The sequence below is a fragment of the Zootoca vivipara genome, chromosome 1 (assembly GCF_965207765.1).
Source record: "Zootoca vivipara chromosome 1, rZooViv2.hap1.1, whole genome shotgun sequence".
Taxonomy (NCBI): Eukaryota; Metazoa; Chordata; class Lepidosauria; order Squamata; family Lacertidae; genus Zootoca; species Zootoca vivipara.
Genome location: NC_142582.1, coordinates 65527495 through 65552201, shown reverse-complemented (window position 1 = coordinate 65552201; position 24707 = coordinate 65527495). Strand labels below are relative to the sequence as shown.

At 38.4% G+C, this 24707-nt stretch overlaps 2 protein-coding genes across 2 annotated transcripts in view; one reads left to right on the top strand and one right to left on the bottom strand.

Annotated features, from left to right (window-relative positions):
- The window catches only part of PDE3B (phosphodiesterase 3B), a 65078-nt gene that overhangs the window by 39168 nt on the left and 1203 nt on the right, over positions 1-24707 (top strand). Inside the window, exons 6-15 of the mRNA XM_035128201.3 lie at positions 639-843; positions 1456-1532; positions 7411-7511; positions 10190-10327; positions 12720-12831; positions 14276-14389; positions 16017-16216; positions 17651-17854; positions 18633-18794; positions 23824-24070. Of these exons, the coding sequence (XP_034984092.3) occupies positions 639-843; positions 1456-1532; positions 7411-7511; positions 10190-10327; positions 12720-12831; positions 14276-14389; positions 16017-16216; positions 17651-17854; positions 18633-18794; positions 23824-24070 (1560 nt within the window). The remainder of the gene's footprint in view (positions 1-638; positions 844-1455; positions 1533-7410; positions 7512-10189; positions 10328-12719; positions 12832-14275; positions 14390-16016; positions 16217-17650; positions 17855-18632; positions 18795-23823; positions 24071-24707) is intronic.
- CYP2R1 (cytochrome P450 family 2 subfamily R member 1) overlaps positions 16138-24707 on the bottom strand; it is a 31661-nt gene continuing 23091 nt past the window's right edge. Inside the window, exon 6 of the mRNA XM_088666815.1 lies at positions 16138-16263. The gene's annotated coding sequence lies outside the window, so the exon portion shown is untranslated. The remainder of the gene's footprint in view (positions 16264-24707) is intronic.

The window sequence follows — 24707 nt, the reverse complement described above, 5'->3', positions numbered from 1 at the left end:
AAACTGCAATGAAAATTATCAAGGAACTGGAGCAATCCATCTAAGAAAAAAGGTTACAATGTTTGTGCATTTTAGCAAAAAGGCTAGTAAGAGAAGACATGATAGAGGTGTATAAATTATGTTTGGTGTAAGTTTTCTCTCTTACTGTACTAGAACCAGGGGTTATTGAATGAATGTCGGAAGATGCAGTGCAGACTAAATACATGCTATTTTACACAGTGCACAATTCAGCTACAAACTTTTTTACCGCAAGATGTGATGGCCACCAGCTTGGACAGCTTTAAAGGTGAATTAGTCTGATTCATGGAGGATAAGGCTGTGAATACCAGTTGCTGGTGATTAGAAGCAGAAAATCTATCCTGCATTTGGGCTTCTCATAGACATCTGCTTCACCCCTATAAGAAGAGAATCTAAGATTTTTGGTTAACCAATAGACAACAGAGAGGTTCTGCAGCCTATTACTTCCAGTGTATGTGTGATTCTGTTATCTGCAACAGCTATGAGATATGATACATTTTCATTTTTGTCAGTCATCTTTTATTTTCTGCAAAATTTAAGGCACTGTTCTTAAATATGCACAAGTTGCACTTTAAAATATATTTATGACTTCCAACATTTTATGCCTCTGTTGCCTTTAGGAACTTCTCCAAATCTAAGCCCTGTGGCTTCATCAAGTAATGGATTTCTGTCAAGTGTGTACCACCGGTCACCTGTAGAATTTCCTGATACTGCCGATTTCCTTACTAAGTCGAGTGTTAATATGCATAAATCTGTGGGATGCATAGTTAGTCCTTCAGATTATCAGCAACAACTTAGAACATCTTCAAATTATACATGTAGTAGGTAATGCTCTCTTTTTATTTAATCAGTGATTCATGTGTATGAATACCAACATCTGAATAAAATTTCTTATCATATTCTGTCTTTGATATTTCTTTCGTAGAAGACTGAGAGGGGCCATTATTTCCTAATTGCTTCTTAAGTACTCTTTTATCTCAATATTTGAGTTGTGCTCTCACCACTCTCAATATTTTGTATTTTGGGGCTGTTTTTCCTCCTGCTTAATCTTTCCACCATGATGACCCTATATATTAGCAGCCAACTGTAAGAAAAAAGATGGCATGACTGCTTTTTATGAAACTTCCTGTTTTGTAGACATTTCTACCTGTATACTATCTGTGAATCTGTGTGGGACACTGACACTTGGGGGGGGGATAGAAAAGAGTCCTGGACCTCTAAGCCTTCTTCTTGGATACAGCTAAAATTGCATGATTGTGAAAACTGTATAAAAGCTGCTTCAATGATATTCTATTAGTTGTTTAATGGATGTTTGTGTACACAAGACTTAAGAAAAGTATTCCAAAATACTTAATAGAAATAGAACACAAGACTTAAGAAAAGTATTCCAAAATACTTAATAGAAATTAGAAATAACTGCTTTTTATTTTTCTTAAGTTGTGGACGACAGATATTCAAGTCTGTTGCAGCCTCATTATCTGAATCTGCTACAGAACATCAGAGTCAAAAATCAGGTGGGATTATAAATTACACCTATAATTTATAGTCTTTGTTTCTTTTTTTCCTCCAAAAAATGAACTTGTAATAAGAGTAAATATTCCAGAACTGTTGAAATAGTGAACTTGACTTCAATCAGATATGAAAATTGTGTGCAAATATTCTTATCTATTTTGCCACAACTTTAGCCATACTTAAAAAAATACAGCTATACATGTCTGAAGTAAGAACTATTTTATGTAGTTCTTCAAAGCATTTTTATCTTGCTCTTTAGTCAAAAGAAGTTCCCAGAGCAACTTACAGATGTCATTATTTTCACATTTCTGGAATGACAAAGTAAATGATTATATTTTTCCTTTTGATTTATTCATGGTATTACAGAGTTTTTGTTATGTTGTCCCTCTCCCATTTTCATATGTCATATCCTTTCTTTTTTATTACTTCACTTGTTTTCTTGTATCAGAAGCAAGGATGTTTGTGATGGTGTTTGCTATATATTGTTATGATATAATTAATAATATTTTTTTAAAAAAGAAGAATGGCAATCCAAGTGCTTGTAGCATGCTTACAATCTAAAAGCATGAAACTAAAGGGAGTGGCATTGGGAAGGATGAAGAGAAAAGCAAACTTAGCTATAGAATATTTGTAATGAAAAGCTGGAAAAACAAAGAGCTGGATAAAGCGGTTAAGGACTTAAGTGTTAAAATGAACAAACAGGAGGAAGCCATAAAGAAAGTGACAATGGAAAACAAAGAAATGAAGGCCGCAAGAGAAAAAGACGAAGAAGAGGAAAAAAAGAGAAAGAAGATACAGGAGGACTTAGCGGACCAAATTGCGCTTCTGGAGATGAAGCAAAAAGAACTGCATCTGAGGATGAGAGGCGTACCGGAGACTGCGGGTGAACAAGTAGAAGAGAAGATAATTAAAGGACTGGCTGAATGGCTGCAAGTGAAGGAGGAGGACTTAGCAATGGATATTGAGAAAGTGTACAGAATAAGAATTGATAGAGCAAAGAATATTAAGGGGCCAGGAGACTGCATGTTAATTTTGAATTCCATATTTCTGAAAGATAAAATCTTCCAAAAGAAAAAACAGGAAAATCTAACTATAGAAGGAAGGACAATAGCTATATTTAGGGAGATACCCAGAAGGTTCAGAATGAAAAGACAGGCTTACAAAGACTTGACAAAGACTTGACAGAGGCCCTAACAAAACAGGGTATTTGGTTTGCTTGGGAGTATCCCGAGGGGCTCACCTTTGTATTTAAAGGTAGAAAAAGAACATTCCGATCGGTGGAAGAAGCGGAGAGATTCTGTAATAGAAACAGGAAAGAGCTCTTTAAGGAAGGGGAGGAAGGGGGAGACGAACTTGAATGATTGAATGGGAGATTAGCAAAAATAGTCTGAACTGATAATCTGATCTGTTGAATTTTCTTCTTTGTAAGTTTAGGTGTACAAGTAACCCTGAGAGTAATAGCAGAAGTGCCAAACTGGATCATAACCTCTTCTTTAGAAAAACTCATTCTACTTTGTATTAAAGCTGTTTCGAGAGAATAATCTGCCTATGTAGAAATATTTTTTAGAAATCTTTTTTTGTGTGAAATTTAATAAAGTAATGGATCTTAATATTGTTTCTTGGAATACCAACGGGTTAAATAATAAGTGTAAACGTAACAAGATAGAACGCATATTGAAAAAAAATAATTGGAATGTTATTGCGCTCCAAGAAACCCATATTTCTAAAAAACATGAGAGAATATTAGTCAATAAAAGATTAGGAACGGAATTTTTTTCATGCAATAAGAAAAAGAAAAAGGGGGTAGTAATCTATGTCAGACAAAATATCAAATCGGAGAAATTATTTCAGGATGAGGAGGGTAGGATGGTGGGAGTGAGACTAACTATCCCAGATAAGAATGTAGTAGTGATAAATATCTACGCGCCAAACGGTTGTAAAAAAGATTTCTTTAAAAAATTGGGAGAAAAGATGGGAGAGTATATTATGGATGAGGAAATAATCTTATTAGGAGATTTTAACGGGGTAACACAACCAGAATTAGATAGATCAAATAGAAGGGAAAGGAAAAAGGATAGAGGGAAGTTACCAGAAAATTTTCTAAATCTGATTAAGAATTATGAATTTGTAGATATCTGGAGAAGGGATAACCCGACTGAGAAGAAATTTACTTATTTTTCCCATGCTAGAAGATCAGCATCAAGAATTGATATGATTTGGCTAACACCTGGCTTAATTCAGAAAGCAAATAAATGCGCAATAATGATTAAATCAATAACTGATCATAACCCAATTATGACAAAAATTAAAGGGAAAAATATGAAATTTAATAGGTGGAGGATGGATGAGAGGATTTTAAACGATGAGGCATTCGTAAAAAAAATGAAAGAATTGTTAAAAGAATTCTATAAAAATAATATTTCAGAAGAAGTAGATATAACAACAGTATGGGATGCGGGGAAGGCCTTTGTTAGGGGACTGTATATCCAACAAAAGAGCAGAATAAAAAGAGAAAGAGAGAAAAACATAGAAGAGATAAAGAAAGAAATTGGTAAGAAAGAGGAAGAATTAGTTGACGATCCAAATAATAAGGAGTTGGGGGTGAGAATTAAAATATTACAGAAGGAGCTCTCTGCATTGATAGGCCAGGAAATAGAAAACAAGATTAAATGGGCTAAACAAAGAAATTTTGAGTGGGGAGATAAGACGGGGAAACTATTAGGATGGAAATTAAGAAAGATCCAAAAGGAAAGGATAGTTAGTGGGATTAAGGATGGTGAGGTAAGGTTAACAAAAATAGAAGATATTCAAAAATGCTTTATCAAATATTATAAAAAATTATATGATAAAGGCAGGATAAATGAAGAAAAATTAAATAATTATTTCAGGGAAAGGAGGAGAGAAATAATCACGGAGGAAGAAAGAGAAGCACTTAATAACCCTGTGACATTACAGGAAATACATGATGCTATTAATAAAGCTAAATCAGGCAAGTCCCCTGGGACAGATGGCATTTCAAGCCAGCATTATAAAATTTTTAAAGAAGAACTAGGAGGGGTATATCAAAAATTGGTGAATGGTATCTTAGAAGGAGGCTCGGTGCCAAGGACTTGGCAGGAGGCATATGTGACTTTGATTCCGAAAGATGAGGAGGAATTTAAGCAGGTAGGAAATTTCAGGCTGATTTCTCTTCTTAATACAGATTACAAAATTTATGCGGATATTTTGGCTTGTAGATTAAAAAAGATTTTGAGCAGAATCATAGGGAAGAATCAGCAAGGATTTTTACCAGGAAGAATGATGTCTAGAAATATAAGAACCCTTTTGGATCTGATAGAATACCTAGACTGGACCCCAGGGAAAAAAGCGGGCTTTGTCTTCCTTGATATCGAAAAAGCCTTTGATTCATTATGTTGGACGTTTATGAAGAAATCGCTAGAGACATATGGCATAATTGGGAGATTTTTTGAAGGAATCAATTCGATATATAGTAAACAATTTGCAAAGTTAATTTTAAACGGGGAGGTGTTGGAGGAATTTGAGATAGGAAGAGGAACGAGGCAGGGGTGCCCCCTCTCCCCGTTGCTGTTTGTCCTGTCAATTGAGTTCCTGTTAATTGATATCAAGGAAGACAAAGAAATTAAAGGAATTAAAGTTAAGGGGAAAGAATATAAGATCAGCGCTTTCGCGGATGATATGTTGGTAATGGTAGAAGATCCAGAGGAAACGATTAAAGGCTTGAGGGAAGTTCTAAAAAATTTTGAGGAGATATCGGGGCTTAGAATCAATGGGAAAAAAACTAAGGTGATGGTCAAAAATATAAAGGGAAATGAATTGGATAATTTGGAGAAATCTTTAGGATGGGAGATAGTAAAAAAATTCAAATATTTGGGCATTGTAATTGGCATAAATAATATAAATTTATTTGAAAATAATTATGGAAGAGTTTGGAAGGAGATTAAAAAGGATATTGACCGATGGAAAGATTTGAAACTCTCATTTTCAGGAAGAATTGCGGCAATTAAAATGTCAATACTCCCAAAGATGCTGTTCTTATTTCAGATGCTGCCTATAGTAGGTAAAAAGGAAATTTTCGATAATTGGAGGAGGGATTTAAGTAATTTCATTTGGATGGGGAAAAAACCAAGGATACAGTATAAATTGCTTACGGATATTAAAGAAAGAGGGGGTTGGGGGGTTCCAGATCTTAGGCTTTACCATGCATCCGCCTGCCTTTGCTGGCTCAAGGAATGGTTTGTATTGGAAGATGAGGAAATATTGACGGTGGAGGGATTTAGAAATACATCTGGTTGGCATACTTACCTGGTTCAGGGAGAGGGAAATAAATTTAAACAATTTTCAGATCATGTTTTAAAGAAAACTTTATTTAAAAATTGGTTGGAGTTCAGGAATCTATTGGAACCTCAAATCCCGTGGTGGGCTTCCCCACTAGAAATGACAGCAGTGGGAGGGAAAATCCAAAAGAGAAATTGTCTAACTTATCAAGATGTATTAGAAAAGAAAGGAGACCAATTAATATTGAAATCATATGAGCAGATTAGGTCAAATTGTGCTAGTTGGCTGCAATATATCCAAGTTCAAAGCCTTTTTAAGGAGCATAAAGTCAAAGGGTTCCCTAAAGGGAAATCCAAGATTCAGGAATTAATAATTGACAATAAGACCAAATTATTATCCAAAATTTATAAATATCTTTTGGAATGGGAATTAAAAGATGAGGAAATAAAGTGTGTTATGATTAAATGGGCACAGGATCTGGGCAAACCAATCTATAAAGTACAATGGGAAAATTTGTTTAAGAGAACAATGAAATTCACGGCCTGCGAAGGAATCAAAGAAAATATGCTGAAAATGCTTTATCGTTGGCACCTTACTCCGGATAAGATTGCCAAAATATATAAAAATACCGATAAAAATTGTTGGAAGTGCAGTAACAGGATAGGGGATTATATGCATTGCTGGTGGGGTTGCATAAAAATTAAAAAATTTTGGGGGGATGTCTATGAGGAATTAAAAAAAATAGTGAAAGTTACTTTTAAAAGAAAACCGGAATATTTTTTATTAAGTTTGCTTCCAGAAAACCTCCCTAAGGATAGAAGAGACATTTTTCTTTATGGATGTGCAGCAGCACGATTATTGATAGGTCAGAATTGGAAAAAAGAAGAGGCACCAGGGGTAGCAGATTGGCAGATAAAGCTAGTTGAATTTATGAATCTTGATAAAATGACTGCCGTAATTAGAAATGTATCGAAACAGAAATTGATTAAAAAGTGGGAATATGTGGAAGAATATTTTAGGAAGAAGAATATCCAAACGGAGTTAAGGGTCTGTTTAGGTTAGAAGAGAATAGGGGTTTTTTGTTAAAAGAATCAAGTGAAAAGGAAAGGGATTTATATTAATATGATATAAATGGAGAAATGACAACGCAAGAATATAGTGAATAGGAGAAATAAGCGACACGTTAAGAGTTGGGAAGTGGTTTTATTTTCATATTTGTTGTTTGGATTTTGTGAACATATAATTTTATTGTACATGCTTTTAAAGATGATTCAATAAAGTTTACTTTTTAAATGGAAAAAAAGAAAAAAAAAGAAAAGCTGGAATGGAAGTATTCCAAGGAGTGCAGGAGCCTAGTTGCCAGTCTTTCAGCAGAGCACATAGAACGGCTCTCTCCTATAGGCTAATGGAATAGCTACTATAGCTGGTCTTTGAAATGTGGTCGAGATTTAATAAGAACAATTTTTGAAATTCATTTGATTCCATCTATGAGTTGCTTCACATAAAAAAATCAAATAGCATTATGAATTTTTTGTTGTTAAATTTACTTAAGTTAAACTCACTGTATTGTTTACATTTCTTAAGGTGAAGATGCAAATATTTATATTTCAAAAGACTCTGCTCACCTTATAGAGAAAAAGCAGGATGATACAGAAAATCACAGTCATCAAATGGATCAAACTAATGTAAGCATATTGCAGTAATACCGTAGTGATGCAATTCGTGTTTTTATTAGAGACGTACTATTTTATTGCAACCTGCTATATTTAATTTCTTTTATAACATCAATGCTTCACATACAATATTCTGAACATAGCTGTCAGGTTTCCCTTTTCTCGCGAGGAAGCCTATTCAGCATAAGGAAATTTCCCTTTTTTAAAAAAGGGAGAACTTGACAGCTATGATTCTGAACAGGTGTAGAATTAACTTTCAAAATGTGAAAACTCCATAAAAACATGGGTTAAGTGCATGATAAATATAGGATTCAGAACATAAAGTAGCTTTTTATTTTCTACATTCTAATACCCAGCATGTGGAGATATGACTTCTCCAAGTGACCACCAGGCACAACCAAAATCATGGTTGAGACCTGCTGTTTTTATTATAATTCTTGGTTTGTTTTAAACATATTTTATGCAGCAATAAAACTGCTAACCAGGGTCCAGTATGGTCTCACATTGGATGGGCGGCTGCGTGTTGAGATTCCTGCACTGCAAGGGGTTGGACTAGATTATCCGTGTGGTCCCTTTCAACTCTACAATTCTATGATTCTGTATAGGGTTAATTCTACCAGTGTTTAATTGTAATTTAATGATTGATTTTTCTATGTTTTAAGGGATTCTTGTTTTCATATGTAAGCTGACTTGAGTCCCGTTAGGGGGATGGGTGGGATCTTCTTCTTCTTCTTCTTCTTCTTCTTCTTCTTCTTCTTCTTCTTCTTCTTCTTCTTCTTCTTCTTCTTCTTCTCCTCCTCCTCCTCCTCCTCCTCCTCCTCCTCCTCCTCCTCCTCCTCCTCCTCCTCCTCCCATCAACAATTATTGTTAGATCTCTGAGCTCCTCCAAACTCTACACATATCATTGATGCCCTGTATAGGCACTTTTCTGCAGCAATAGTATATTATCTGTTTATGTTTTGTTGATGGAGCAAATACTTCTTTTTTGGCCCTTCTCCCTAGTTCTGCACCAGCAGAAACCCAGGTGACAGAAAGACAGCTGTGTTCATGAGGTTCCTATTGGGCCTGCTGTGGTACAGCCCCCCCCCCCCACCTTTCTAACCTGTGCCCATTAGGGAAGATTGTGTGTAGCAAGTGAAAAGGGAAGACTTAGCTCTACATCCATCTCACCTTCCAGTTTAAGCAAAGGCGAGTGGAAATAGAGATACACTCATACCAGAAGTCAACATGATCAAGAAGTACAATTTCCTTTTAAGTATATGATAGCTATCTTCCCATAAAATAATTAATGATGTTTTACACAAATATCAGTATCTTTGCACTAGCATTGCTAACATAGGCAAAGATCACTATTGGACAGTTAGTCCTCATTTGGCAGTGGTGTCTGCATCATGGATATGAGCATGAGGGTACAGAAAACGAAACGAGAGAGAAGCCAAATAAAAATATAAAATACTAGATCCACAGGTTCTTGAACAGCCAAGAGTAGATGTTAGCTGCCAAATAGTGCTTAAGAGTTACTACAGTTTTGTGCTGTGCTAAAGACTCCTCTAAGCCCAATTTGGCAGTCAGAATAGCTGCTTGAATGAATGGGGCAGACTAGGGAATATTTTAGGGATTCTGCTGGGAAAGCAAAGCTAACAGGGTTTTATGCATTATGATAATAGAGCAATTCCTGAAATTATTTTAGATACCACAGATTTGGCTCATGTTCAATATTCTGATGTGACAAAAAAATTGAGCCAGAGTTCTTGGGCATTTGTTCCTGCACAGTGAATAATCACTCTGTGGTTGTTAAAAACAGAGTGCTTCAGATTACATAAATTTGTCCCTGGGTATTCTTCTTCTTCTTTGGTGATCACTGGTAGCCGAGTAAGATTGTCTTCCATAAACACGATTTTAACAATGGGTAAGTGACTGTGGAGGCCAATTCTGGATCCACACGTCCTTCCACAGTGAGTGGGGACATTGGTTTCCAGGCGGGAGTTGATCACGGTGTGGATTTGCCAAGCGTGCCTTCCTCTTAGCATGTTTCTCCCTTGCATCCTGAGATCAAGTTTCTTCAAAGCCTATGACACCTTTGGTAAAGGTTGTTCTCCAACTGGAGCGCTCGCAGGCCAGTAGTCTGTAGGCACAGGAGGCAACCGCCTTGCTGAATCTAGGCCAGTCGATTTGGTCAGTGCCTGAATGGTTGATCATATGGGCACCACATGTATGCTCTTTTGTATGATGGAAGATGGGTGGGGTATAAATTTTGCTAAATATAGTGGTATCTCTGGTTAAGAACTTAATTTGTTCCGGAGGTCCATTCTTAACCTGAAACTGTTCTTAACCTGAAGCACCACTTTAGCTAATGGGGCCTCCTGCTGCCGCCGTGCTGCCAGAGCACGATTTCTGTTCTCATCCTGAAGCAAAGTACTGAGGTACTATTTCTGGGTTAGCGGAGTTTGTAACCTGAAGCATTTGTAACCTGAAGCATTTGTAACTTGAGGTACCACTGTAAATCCTATTTTGTATACACTAACTTACCTAGTTTGATTAAGTTTAGCTTGATTGGACATTGGATGGTGTCCAATCATATGCAAAGTGATTACATTAACTAGCAATCTCAGAAGATTGTGGACTTATTTAAATATGAAACTAAATGCATATAAATTAGTATTTTTATATATTATACTTTTCTTACACAGATGGAGAAAGCTCCTTCATTAGAACTGATTCTAACAGAAGACCATGATTCATTAATGGAGAAGCTGAACAACTGGAATTTCCAAATATTTGATCTTGTTGAAAAAATGGGAAACAAATCTGGAAGAATCCTTAGTCAGGTTTGTTGTTCCTAGATATATGTAATTTGTTACACATGAACACCTTCTAGGAACTGCTACTATAGAATTACTGTATATTCCTGCGTATAAGACTACTTTTAAACCCAGGAAAATCTTCTCAAAAGTCGGGGGTCGTCATATATGCCGGGTCGTATTTCTTATACGGCGAGTATATCCCAAACTCTATATTTTAACTGGAAAAGTTGGGGGCCGTCTTATACGCCCAGTCGTCTTATACGCCGAAATATACAGTATGATATTTTTCTAAGCTTACATGTGGATAAATGTTAAATGTAGGAAATGTTGTTTGCCGTAAGAGAAATTTGGAATACCACAATGGGGGAAGGAGAATTTGGTGCCATAAGAGTTTGTGTGCGCCTCCCCATCCCAATCCCAACCTGTCCTTTATTTTGCCCAATCTGTCTTGTATTTTAAAAGGTGGCAACCCTACTTTTAAGGAAAGTAGAGAGCCCTCTTCGTGCATTCTGTAACTTGTGTATAGTATAGTATATAAAGGTAAAGGGACTCCGGTCCAGTCGCAGACAATCTGGGGTTGCCGGCACTCATCTTGCTTTACTGGCCGAGGGACCCGGCGTACAGATTCCAGGTCACGTGGCCAGCATGATAACTAAGCCGCTTTCTGGCGAACCAGAGCAGCACATGGAAACACCGTTTACCTTCCCTCTGGAGTGGCACCTATTTATCTACTTGCACTTTGACATGCTTTTGAACTTTTAGGTGGGCAGGACCAGGGACCAAGCAACGGAGCTTACCTTGTTGCAGGGATTCGAACCGCCGACCGTCTGATCGGCAAGCCCTAAGCTCTGTGGTTTAGCCCACAGCGCCACCTGTGTATAGTATATAGTAAACATTCAGCTTCCTGTACTTGTGGAGTTATTAGTCAACTTTTTCAAATAATTAAATCAAGGCAAAATACAAAAACAAAGATTAAAAAATAGGGTAAAACAATAATAAAAACTCCAGTGAAAATATGCAGAGAATTAAATTCCATAGGCCTGGGCAAATAAAAATGTTTTTACCTAGCAGCAAAAAAACAGACACTGAAGATGCCTGGCTTGCCTCTCTGGGGAAAGCATTCCAAAATAGGGGTGCCACCACTGAGAAGGCCCATTTTCAGGTCACCTCCCCCCTTTCCTTAGAGATGGCACATTGGAGGGCCTTGGGTGAAGAATGCAGGGTGTGGGTTTGTTCACCTGGGGTTAGGCAATCATTGAGGTAGTGCCAGAATTAGTGTTATTTGTTCAGACCGTCTTACTCCAGTCAGCAAAATTTTGCACAAGTGGCAGTTTTCCAAGCTGTCTTCAAAGCCAGCCCCACCTATAATGTGTTGTAGTATGGTACTCTAATCTAGAGGTTACCAGAGCATAAATAACAGAAGTTAGGCTAGCCTGTCCAGATAGGGCCATAGCTAGGTCCTCAGCCAAAGCTGATCAAAAGCACTCTGCATCACTGAAACTTTTACCAATGATGTAGTGGATGCAGAATGACACAAGGAGATGGCAGAGCTAGTCACAGTTCCAATTGCCTTAAGAGAGCTCTGGTTAACAGTGAACTTCATTAATGTTCATGTAGATGTTGTGCCATACTGTAGTCAGGAACTTAGAAAATGGAGTGGGAGTTGCCAGAGGAGATTCAATGCAATGTTTAAAATATAAATAGTTGCATGTAAACCTAATAAATAACACACATACTTGTGAATTATACACAGAATTCTTTTAGAGAGAAGGAATTAGATGGTTTTTACTAATTAATAACTAAACCTCTTTGGTTAGGAAACCTCAATAATTGGTTAGTAGTAAAATTGCATTAGGTTTTAACTTAAGATATCCATAGCTTGATCTGCTTGCATAAGGTGAACCACATCCCATATTCTAGAGAGGCTCTTCACCCTCAGGAGCAGCTTTTGGAGGACAGAGGGGTTTGCTACGTTGAGGAGTGAGTGAGAAAGTCTGTTCTGCTAGTGCTTGTGCTTTTTGGGATGCAGACCTAACAGCTTTATCCACTTTCTTATATATTTATATAATCCATCCTAATGTTCTTAGTATTCAATATATTTGAGACTCATATTTAATTATTAATTTTAAAAATCTAGTTTTCTTTTAAAAGACAAGATGTAAAACCTAAAAAATAAAGCATAAATAATTGTACATTATCTTTCCTTACAATGAAAATATATTTCAACTGTCAGTTACTGTAGTACTGTCCAGGTAAAACAGAACATTCGTCTGCAAGGAACTGATCCGAGATCACAGAGTGTTTGTTGTGGGGGAGGAAGGGAAAGGAGAATGTTAGCCGCTTTGAGACTCATTCGGATAGTGATAAAGCGGGATATCAAATCCAAACTTTTCTTCTTCTTCTATTCTGTGTTCAGGTTGCATTCACATTGTTTCAAGACACTGGTTTATTTGAAATTTTCAAAATTCCAACTCAGCAATTCATGAACTACTTTCAGGCACTAGAAAATGGTTATCGAGACATTCCCTGTAAGTAATACCTTACAACATTAGGATTAATTTTTCCCCCCTTTAAGCCACACTGCATAGTTTATCATGTTAGTCCTATTTTCAGGTATCTGATACTACAATGTAATACTATAATATTGATGGCTGGTTTTCTTTTATTAATGTTTTTTTCATACATTATGGAATAATAACAATAAATAGATTTAAATTGCTAATATTGTGATAAAAAATGGACAAAATGAACTGTATGTATGTAAATCATTTGCTAGTTTCGAACAATGTCCTCCCATTCAAGGAATTTTAGTTTTCTGGTGGTAGAATGCAAGGGGATTTCTGACAGAATTACCAACAGCCACCTTAAGCATTCACATATCTATTTCTCTTATTGCAGACAAACTTTAATTTTGAAACAACTCCTACCTGCTTCTTTAACTCTTCATTTACTCTACCATGCCATTATGCTTGTCTGCAACATTGTTGAAATATTCTTGGAAAAACTTGTGTGAAAGATACTTTGAGAAATAGCTCAAATAGCTTATTTGTAGCAACTAATATACCCCATGCTGAGCTTTTTTGGTACATAATTGTGGGGTTTGAGTACCTTTAGAACAGGCATCCCCAAACTGCGGCCCTCCAGATGTTTTGGCCTACAACTCGCATGATCCCTAGCTAACAGAACCAGTGGTCGGGGAAGATGGGAATTGTAGTCCAAAACATCTGGAGGGCCAAAGTTTGGGGATGCCTGCTTTAGAATGTTAACACATTTGTCACTCCCCTCTGTACTGTCATTAGAGGGTGGGGGAACCTTTCTGGCCAGTAGGCCAGATCCTTATCTCCCCTGGGGGAGGGTGCATGGGACCATCAATCTGTCAATCATCTGGTGATTTGAAGTCCCAGTTGCCTCAAATGCCGGTGTAGCGGGGTGGGGAGGATGTCTGAAAGCCCTATGTAAAAGGAAGAAGTCCTGTGTGCAGGCAATGCTGTCAAAGGGCCAGATTTTTTTACCCCATCAGTAAGGAAGTATATGAACTTTCAGAGAACAGCTTGCTATGAATTACAAGAAAACTAAAGTCATGGTGTTTTCAAGAAACTATAGGGCCCATAGATGGTATATGGATAATCAGTTGATCGAACAACTGGCCTTATTTTTCAGTCAACAGGGTCATGGGGAGCACATCAGAAATATGCAAAGGAAAAAGTATCTCAGAGTGCCAAGATTCTGACACACTTTCCCCATACAAAAGGTGGCAATCACATACCTTCAGCACTTAAAATGTTTAGCTAAACCCCTAGCACAGTTATTATATGGGGCTCAGATTTGCACAGGCAAATCTACAGAAGCTGTTCAGTCTAAATTCCTAAGACATTTTTTTCCTTTTCCATCCTGTGTTCCAAGTGCTTCTCTGCTATGTTTAGTTTATATTATGATAACATTTGGATTGAATTTTAAAAAATCTTACTTTAGATCACAATCGAATACATGCAACAGATGTTCTTCATGCTGTTTGGTATCTTACAACAAGACCAATTCCTGGATTTCAGCAAATATATAGTGATTCTATAACTGGAGCAGACATTGGTATGTGACTTTGTTTGGTCTTCCACAGAGGACACCCCCCCCCCTAATATAAAATGAATATATTTGAAGTGGAGGAAATGTCTCCTATTTTTTTCCTCTTATTACTTGTAGATTTCATGGTTGAAAGATAGAACTAACAGTCTATGTCATTTACAAGCACTGTGTGTCTGGTTTTAGGATAATTGATTGAATAATTGCTGACATGCTTTGCTTCCTAGCCAAGGAAACTGTTTCACTTAGATCTCTTATCCAGAATGAGACCTATATCTTCCTGCAGTGGTCAGCATGTTTCTAGCAACTAAAATACATTAGGCTAATATTTCTTTATTTAATTAAGAAATGAAACATCTCAGACTAAAAATACCTAAGGCTAAACTATTTAACTTAATTAGAGCTTTTCCTAATTATTCCAATGTAAAAATGAAATAGTCCTGAACATTCAAGGTCTTACTTTAATTAATATATACTCATCTTAAAATGTTCTGTTAAGTTTAACCCAGTATGACTTAAAGGAAATTGTTTAGCCTTAGTTTTACACAATAGTGATAGTGATAGTAAGGTAATTTTTTTTAAGTATGTGTTCTTTATATAATAAAAGCATCATAATATTTTTTTTTGGGGGGGGGGACTTGAATCGCATGTGTGTCTTAGAGGGAAGTATGTATTTCTGATGCATTGCAATTACATGGGATCATTCAGATGCAAGAAATACAGCTGGAATCTTCATTGTACCTGCTTGAAATTTGTACATTTTTCACTAACATTGAACAGAAAGTGAACAGTCATTCTTTCAGTGGAATAGAGAAATATTTTATTTTTTAATAACATTAATGTAGTGCAGCGCAAACCAAACTGGTAAAGCAGAAGAAAACCAGGGTTGGGGAAGCACCAAATTTAAAGTTCTGCTGGGCTTCTGCCATGAGGTAGAAGGTGGGGAACAGATTATATTTTCCTTTTCCTTTCGAGGAGGGTGCGTTTGCTTTTTCCATATTGTTTTTAAATATCTCTTCCTACCACAAAAGTGCCTCACCACCTAAATACAGAAGTGATAGTGCATTCAATGTGGGGAAAAAGCAGGCTCAAACTTTCCTGAAGCCTGGCTCTCTCTCCTACACCCACATGCACAGAGAAAATGATTTTTGGAAATAAAATTTTTAAAAAATTGTTCAGAGAAATACCATTTCATTTTTGGAAATGTACACCTGAAGTTAAGATAGTTAATAGGGAATGATATGCGTGAATTAGGCATTTGCTACACACTGCTTATAATATCATCTGATTTTGTTCACTAGGCGTTTTAATTCATCTTAAATGACAACTGTACAATACAATTTTTGTTGACATATATAAATATTCATTACAATTTATCCTCTTTAAATATGATTTCTCTGGCTGTTCAGTGGTAGACTTCACTTTCAGGGGCTTCAAAATCCAGAAATATGTAATATGTGATTTCTTTCTCTTGAAGAATAGTCATTTCTGTTTTTTTTTACTTTTTAAAGATAATGTTTTAAAATTTAAACTTAACACAGTGAAATCTGTTCATTGATGGGTTTTAACATAAATACTTATGAAGATGCTGTCGCTGAATATTCTTAAAATGTAACTTCATGTCTTTCCCCCCCAGATACAGAAGATGGTATTTCAGCTGACCGAGTTGCCTTTATTTCCTCCAGGAGTTGTGCTATGGTTGATGAAAATTATGGATGCTTAGCCTCAAATATTCCAGCCTTGGAATTAATGGCTCTTTATATCGCAGCAGCTATGCATGATTATGATCATCCTGGCCGTACAAATGCTTTTCTGGTAGCTACAAATGCTCCTCAGGTAGGATGTTTTGTCTTCTGGAAAGTTTCTGGTATTCAATTCAGTTCCTAAGATTTAGCAGACACATGCATTAATATTTGCTGACTTTTAAATGTGTTCGATATATGGGTACTGTGCTAAAGGAAATCATGCAAAATCATATATTCCCAAACACATCAGAACAAACAAGATTAATAGTAATACACATACACCTCATCAGTGTTCCAATTATATAGTCTTCCTGCACTTTTATAACAGGATTTTAAAACATAGGTGGATGTAATAGCAAAAAAATTAAACATTGTAATAGGAAATTCCATTCTGAATAGCCAAGCAGGCTTCATAAATGAAAATTGTACTCAAACATAAGAAAAGTTATAAATGTGATGCGAAAGGTAAAGGGACCGGGACCCCTGACCATTAGGTCCAGTCGTGACCGACTCTGGGGTTATGGCGCTCATCTCGCGTTATTGGCCGAGGGAGCCAGCGTACAGCTTCCAGGTCATGTGGGCAGCATGACAAAGCCACTTCTGGCGAACCAGAGGAGCACACGGAAACGCTGTTAACCTTCCTGTCGGAGTGGTACCTATTTATCTACTTGCACTTTGACGTGCTTTCGAACTGCTAGGTTGGCAGGAGCTGGGACCGAGCAACGGGAGCTCACCCCGTCGCAGGGATTCGAACTGCCAACCTTCTGATCGGCAAGCCCTAGGCTCTGTGGTTTAACCCACAGCGCCACCCACGTCCCTATAAATGCAATACATAGCATAAATAAAACTGATAAACCTTACATTATAGTTTTGCTCAAGAAAGCTTTTGATTGCCTGGAATGGAATTTTCCCCAGTGGGCACCAGGACACTGCCAAGTGCTTAATATTGTTCCTCCTGTTGCTTGATGCAGAAAACCTCATCATATCAACTTTGGGAATTACAGTAGTACCTCGGGTTAAGAACTTAATTCGTTCTGGAGGTCCGTTCTTAACCTGAAACTGTTCTTAACCTGAGGTACCACTTTACCTAATGGGGCCTCCCTCTGCCGCGTGATTTCTGTTCTCATCCTGAAGCAAAGTTCTTAACCCGAGATACTATTTCTGGGTTAGCGGAGTCTGTAACCTGAAGCGTCTGTAACCTGAAGTGTCTGTAACCCGAGGTACCACTGTATCTGGCTAGGATTTGATTTTGTAATATTGGATTAAATATAACTGATTAATAGGACCATCCTTTGGTTATTTGGTTTGACTGTTTAAACATTTTAAAAACATTTGGAGGAAATGTCACAACCACAGTTCTTCCCAATATTTTCAGGTACAACAAACTGCTGGCAGGTTAATTGTAAAACATGGACCTGCTTGTACATTATCTTTGTTCTGAATTATCTCTGGAGTCAGAAATTTTATTTGGTCTATACATTTTTGTGAAATGTCAGTCTTTAAAGGATGTGTATTAATTTTGCAGGCTGTGCTGTACAATGACAGATCAGTTTTGGAAAATCATCACGCTGCCTCTGCATGGAGCCTCTTCTTATCTCTGCCAGAATATAACTTTTTGCCTAATCTTGATCATGTACAATTCAAGCGATTGCGATTCTTGGTTATTGAAGCAATCCTTGCTACAGATCTTAAGAAACATTTCGATTTTCTTGCTGAATTTAATGCCAAGGTTTGTAGCCCAAGTTTATGTCTGCATGCAGACTATATACCATAATGATTAAAACTTAGCCTTATGTATTTAGTTACTGTATTTTTCCATGTATAAGACTAGGGTTTTGTTTTTTTACCAAAAGCTTAGGTTTAAAATTGGGGCTTGTCTTATACACGGGTAGCACTGAGGGGTGTTTTCTTAATTTGGAGTCCCCAAAAATAGGGGGCATCTTATACATGGAAAAATATGGTAAGTTTTTTAAACCCCCGAGTCAAAAAAATATTTTAAGTGATGTACATAATTAGAATAATTATCAACAATATGCAGATAAGCTTAACAGAATTTACATTTGCATGAATTTGCTGAATTTTTTTTTTTTGCAAGCATGCAATACTATAACAATAGTATTCGTAGGCCAGGAATTCCAAAGCATGGATGCCACACTGAAAAATTTATTCCTCATAGATATGGAACAAACATTATATGGCACTTGTAAAACTGCAGATCAAGCAGTCAAGTAGGTACATGAGGGAATATTATTCTCCCAGGCAAGTGTGTCTACAACAGGAGCCTAAAGCTGCTATTTTCCATACACTTACTTGAGAGTGAGACCCATTGAACTGGGATTTGCTTTTGAGAAGTCATGAGTAGTATTGATTGTGCTGCACAATGTGTAAAATAAATAATGCTCTTCCTTCTATGATGAGTGGCAAGTCCACTGAATCTAAGTCTGAAAGAAATAGACTGTGGACATTAATAAACCAAAATACTAAAAGCTGTTTTTTCTTCCAAACAGGCTACTGATGTAAACAGTCATGGTATAGAATGGAGTAATGAGAGTGACCGTTTATTAGTGTGTCAGATATGCATCAAGCTTGCAGATATCAATGGTCCAGCAAAAGTTAGAGATCTGCACTTGAAATGGACAGAGGGCATTGTTAATGAATTTTATGAGCAGGTAGGCCTGGGAAATAAGAATTTTTGAAAGATTTGTACAGTTTAAAGAATTCTGTTCATAGGTTTTAGTTATCTCTATAGATATGTGCATATGAAAATGTACTAATAATCCTATATTCTTTCAGTGAATTCATAAGACAGACAGAGAAGTCACCCAATACTTGTCAAAAATAGTGGCTAGACCATGGCCTTTTCTAACCATGTGGTGTTCCAACATACCACAAGTAATCTCACAGATGAGCAAGCAAGCCATAGCTTGTTTCTCCAAAGCCTTTGTTTGTTTTCCAGCTGCTCTTGCCTTGTGCTTCTGTTACTTGATGAGCATCTGACTTGGTGGGCCAGTTAAATCATGGTTCAGCTAGGCTGTTGAGTTCAGACATAGTGCCAAACCAGAATGAAAACAAGACCTGGATCATAAGTCAATAAGCAGCATTGCTTTGTTTCGAACCCTGCTGTTTTGCTACTGCAACAGGATTCCACTTGTGCAATGCAGTGTCCCCCTCCTCTTCCCTGCAGCCCCACTTGTACCCTCAAAATGTCATCCAGGAGGTTGGGGAGGAAATTTGCGGGGAGAGGAAGGGGATGTCACAGAGCATGAGTGAAATACTGTGCATGTCAGTATTCTTACTCATTATACATGATAAATCTTTCTTTAGCCATCTCACCCCTTGCTTTTTCCTGCAAGACCAGTTGCAGTCGTTAACAGTCATAAACAGTCGTCAACAGGTTTACCACTCCTATCAGCCAATCACCCATTCCCACCACCCTTCTGAGTAATACCCCTCCCCACCCTCTGACTATGCATAGGGTCTGGTGACTTCTGTTTCAGTGTATCTGAAGAAGTGTGCATGCACATGAAAGCTCATACCTATGACAAACTTAGTTGGTCTCTAAGGTGCTACAGTAGGGAATCAAGAGATAAAAGGAACAACTGGCAAGTTTGGCCTGGGAGTTCAAAATGAAGCAGGGCAAAGGCTAATAGAGTTCTGTCAAGAGAACAAGCTGGTCATCACAAACACTCTCTTCCAACAACACAAGAGACGACTCTACACATGGATATCACCAAATGGGCAGCATCGAAATCAGATTGATTATATTCTCTGCAGCCAAAGATGGAGAAGCTCTATACAGTCAGCAAAAACAAGACCTGGAGCTGACTGTAACTCAGATCATCAGCTTCTTATAGCAAAATTCCAGCTTAAACTGAAGAAAGTAGGAAAAACCACTGGGCCAGTAAGATACAATCTGAATCAAATCCCTTATGAATACACAGTGGAAGTGAGGAACAGGTTTAAGGATTTAGATTTGGCGGACAGAGTGCCTGAAGAACTATGGATGGAGGCTCGTAACATTATACAGGAGGCAGCAACGAAAACCATCCCAAGGAAAAGGAAATGCAAGAAAGCAAAATGGCTGTCCAACGAGGCCTTACAAATAGCGGAGGAGAGGAGGCAAGCAAAATGCAAGGGAGAAAGGGAAAGATACAGGAAACTGAATGCAGATTTCCAAAAAACAGCAAGGAGAGACAAGATGGTCTTCTTAAATGAGCAATGCAAAGAAATAGAGGAAAACAATAGAATGGGGAAAACCAGAGATCTGTTCAAGAAAATTGGAGACATGAAAGGAACATTTCGTACAAAGATTACCATAATCAAGGACAAAAGTGGTAAGGACCTAACAGAAGCAGAAGACATCAAGAAGAGGTGGCAAGAATACACAGAGGAATTATACCAGAAAGATATGGAGGTCTCGTACACCCCAGGTAGTGTGGTTGCTGACCTTGAGCCAGACATCTTGGAGAGTGAAGTCAAATGGGCCTTAGAAAGCACTGCTAATAACAAGGCCAGTGGAAGTGATGATATTCCAGCTGAACTATTTAAAATTTTAAAAGATGATGCTGTTAAGGTGCTACACCCAATATGCCAGCAAGTTTGGAAAACTCAGCAATGGCCAGAGGATTGGAGAAGATCAGTCTACATCCCAATTCCAAAGAAGGGCAGTGCCAAAGAATGCTCCAACTACCGCACAATTGCGCTCATTTCACACGCTAGCAAGGTTATGCTTAAAATTCTACAAGGCAGGCTTAAGCAGTATGTGGACCGAGAACTCCCAGAAGTGCAAGCTGGATTTCGAAAGGGCAGAGGAACCAGAGACCAAATAGCAAACATGTGCTGGATTATGGGGAAAGCTAGAGAGTTCCAGAAAAACGTCTACTTCTGCTTCATTGACTATGCAAAAGCCTTTGACTGTGTCGACCACAGCAAACTATGGCAAGTTCTTAAAGAAATGGGAGTGCCTGATCACCTCATCTGTCTCCTGAGAAATCTCTATGTGGGACAAGAAGCTACAGTTAGAACTGGATATGGAACAACTGAGTGGTTCAAAATTGGGAAAGGAGTACGACAAGGTTGTATATTGTCTCCCTGCTTATTTAACTTATATGCAGAATTCATCATGCGAAAGGCTGGACTAGATGAATCCCAAGCCGGAATTAAGATTGCCGGAAGAAATATCAACAACCTCAGATATGCAGATGACACAACCTTGATGGCAGAAAGCGAGGAGGAATTAAAGAACCTTTTAATGAGGGTGAAAGAGGAGAGCGCAAAATATGGTCTGAAGCTCAACATCAAAAAAACCAAGATCATGGCCACTGGTCCCATCACCTCCTGGCAAATAGAAGGGGAAGAAATGGAGGCAGTGAGAGATTTCACCTTCTTGGGCTCCTTGATCACTGCAGATGGTGACAGCAGTCACAAAATTAAAAGACGCCTGCTTCTTGGGAGAAAAGCAATGACAAACCTAGACAGCATCTTAAAAAGCAGAGACATCACCTTGCCGACAAAGGTCCGTATAGTTAAAGCTATGGTTTTCCCAGTAGTGATGTATGGAAGTGAGAGCTGGACCATAAAGAAGGCTGATCGCCGAAGAATTGATGCTTTTGAATTATGGTGCTGGAGGAGACTCTTGAGAGTCCCATGGACTGCAAGAAGATCAAACCTATCCATTCTTAAGGAAATCAGCCCTGAGTGCTCACTGGAAGGACAGATCCTGAAGCTGAGGCTCCAATACTTTGGCCACCTCATGAGAAGAGAAGACTCCCTGGAAAAGACCCTGATGTTGGGAAAGATTGAGGGCACTAGGAGAAGGGGACGTCAGAAGACAAGATGGTTGGACAGTGTTCTCGAAGCTACAAACATGAGTTTGACCAAACTGCGGGAGGCAGTGCAAGACAGGAGTGCCTGGCGTGCTATGGTCCATGGGGTCATGAAGAGTCGGACACGACTAAACGACTAAACAACAACAACAAAGGTGCTACTGGAAGGATTTTTTATTATTTTTTGTTTTGACTACGTCAGACCAACACAGCTACCTACCTGTAACTGTGCATGTAGTGTTGGATTCCACCCCATAGCTTCACATCATAGTTTGCTGCCAGAAAGCAAACTGTGGTTAGTCTGCTGGGTTGGGCTAGTCAGATATTCGGCACTTTGCCGAAACAAAACTTGACTTAGCATTAATGTGTGGACAAGGCCACTATGTTTGGTGGGATGCTGGTGGTTTTAAGACAAAATACATTCCTCCTTTCCTGCTAATTTTTCCCAAGCAGCTGCATTAGGCTGTTGGGAACTTCCGAGCACCTGATGGTAACGGAATTTCATTAGGGAGAGCAGTTTCTGAGCTTTGGGCGCAGTACTGCACCTAAGATTTCAGATTGAAACTGCAGAGTGGAAGGAAAGGAGGACCTTTTTCTGCCTCCACACTTCCAGCTACTCTTTGAAAACTGGAGAAGAGACCCTCTTAAGAATATTAGTGGGGTGGGCAGGGGAAGGACTAAACCATGTAAAAAATGAACATAATATTTTAGCTGCTGTTCATTCATTTTCATCTTTGTATTCTTGTTATAAAACAGCATGCCTAGACTTTCCATTGTTGTGCCCATAACTGAGGTTTAAGGTGCCATTTAGCTCCTAGCTTTCATATCTTAGAAGAGAATAGTTTGGATTTGATATCCCGCTTTATCACTCCCCAAAGGAGTCTCAAAGCGGCTAACAATCTCCTTTCCCTTCCTCCCCCACAACAGACACCCTGTGAGGTGGGTGGGTGGGGCTGTGAGACTTCAGAGAAGTGTGACTAGCCCAAGGTCACCCAGCAGCTGCATGTGGAAGAGAGGAGACGCGAACTCGGTTCCCCAGATTAGGAGTCTACCGCTCTTAACCACTACACCACACTGGCTCTCTTAGCTTCTAACACTGGCTATTGGAATAACTATAGCTTAGTGGGAAAAGTGTAACTGTATCCAGTTGTAAGGTAAGGGTAAAGGGACCCCTGACCATTTGGTCCATTCGTGACCGACTCTGGGGTTGCGGCGCTCATCTCGCATTATTGGCCGAGGGAGCCAGCGTACAGCTTCCAGGTCATGTGGCCAGCATGACAAAGCCACTTCTGGCGAACCAGAGCAGCACACGGAAACGCCGTTTACCTTCCCGCTGTAGCGGTACCTATTTATCTACTTGCACTTTGACGTGCTTTTGAACTGCTAGGTTGGCAGGAGCAGGGACCGAGCAACGGGAGCTCACCCCGTCATGGGGATTCGAACCGCTGACCTTCTAATCGGCAAGCCCTAGGCTCTGTGGTTTAACCCACAGTGCCACCCACGTCCCATTGTATCCAGTTGTATCATCATGCAAAAGTCTGTTTTCATGACCAATGATTACTGGCTATGAGTATATGGCAGTTGTATATTGTAGCAATACTTATCTAAATATTGCATTTACATGCTGGGCATGGCACAAATCAGCTTTATATATTCCATGACTGCTGCTTAGAAAGTGTGATTACAGTGTAGTTTCATGAAATATCTGCTGATAGTGTGCTCTTTGTGATGCTCTATATTATAAGACTAGAACAAATGTAACACAACTCCTTATTGAAATATTGGCTGTTTGTTTTTGTTTTATGTGCTCCAGTTACCAAACTTTGCACTGATACCCAATCATTTCTAAGTGTTTGTATTTATGAATTTACAGGGAGATGAAGAAGCAAGTCTGGGATTACCCATTAGCCCTTTTATGGATAGACGTTCTCCTCAGCTTGCAAAACTACAAGAATCTTTTATTACTCATATTGTTGGTCCTCTCTGTAACTCTTATGATGCAGCTGGCTTGCTTCCAGGCCAGTGGATTGATGAAAAAGAAGATGATATGGAAAGCTCTGAAGATTATGATGAAGAAGAGTTGGACAGTGAAGAGGATGAGATGGAAGATTTAAGCACAAGTAAGACTAAATACTTAAACTACATACAGAATTTTAAATGGATTTGGATCTAGTTAACTTGTTACATTTGTTGGAAGCTGCCCAGAGTAGCAGATGGGAGGCATATAAATATTAAATTGTTGTATTATCCAGATATCATAGTAAAATATCACCATTACAAGTATCTATAAAGGGAAAAGTTCAAAGCTGCTTGGGTGAACTTTCCCCATCTTCTCTTCCTCCCTGAATACCAGAAATCTGTTTTATAGAGTCCCCTGACCCTCTGGAACATGTTTTGGGGGTGTATGTGAGGCTGCAGGTGAGAGGGGAAAGCCCCATTTCACCAGCAGAATTCCCTCGGATTTGTGCTGCTTATTCAAACATTGCACCAAATTTCTTCATATTTCCATCTCCAACTCCCCAGGGCTTACTACAGGTTCCCTTTACCCCCAAGGTCCTTTCTTCCTGCCATCTCACAAAGCTTGGCTTTCATCATTCTGAGCACACAGGATATTCTCCTTTAAGCGTATCCTGTTCCCTTTTTAATCAGCTAGAATGCCTAACAAAGGCGTATTCATACGGTAGCCATTCAGGTTGGTTCAGTATTACCACTTTCATAAGCATAAGGAAAGTGTTTCATACTTGTTTAGCTCTCTTT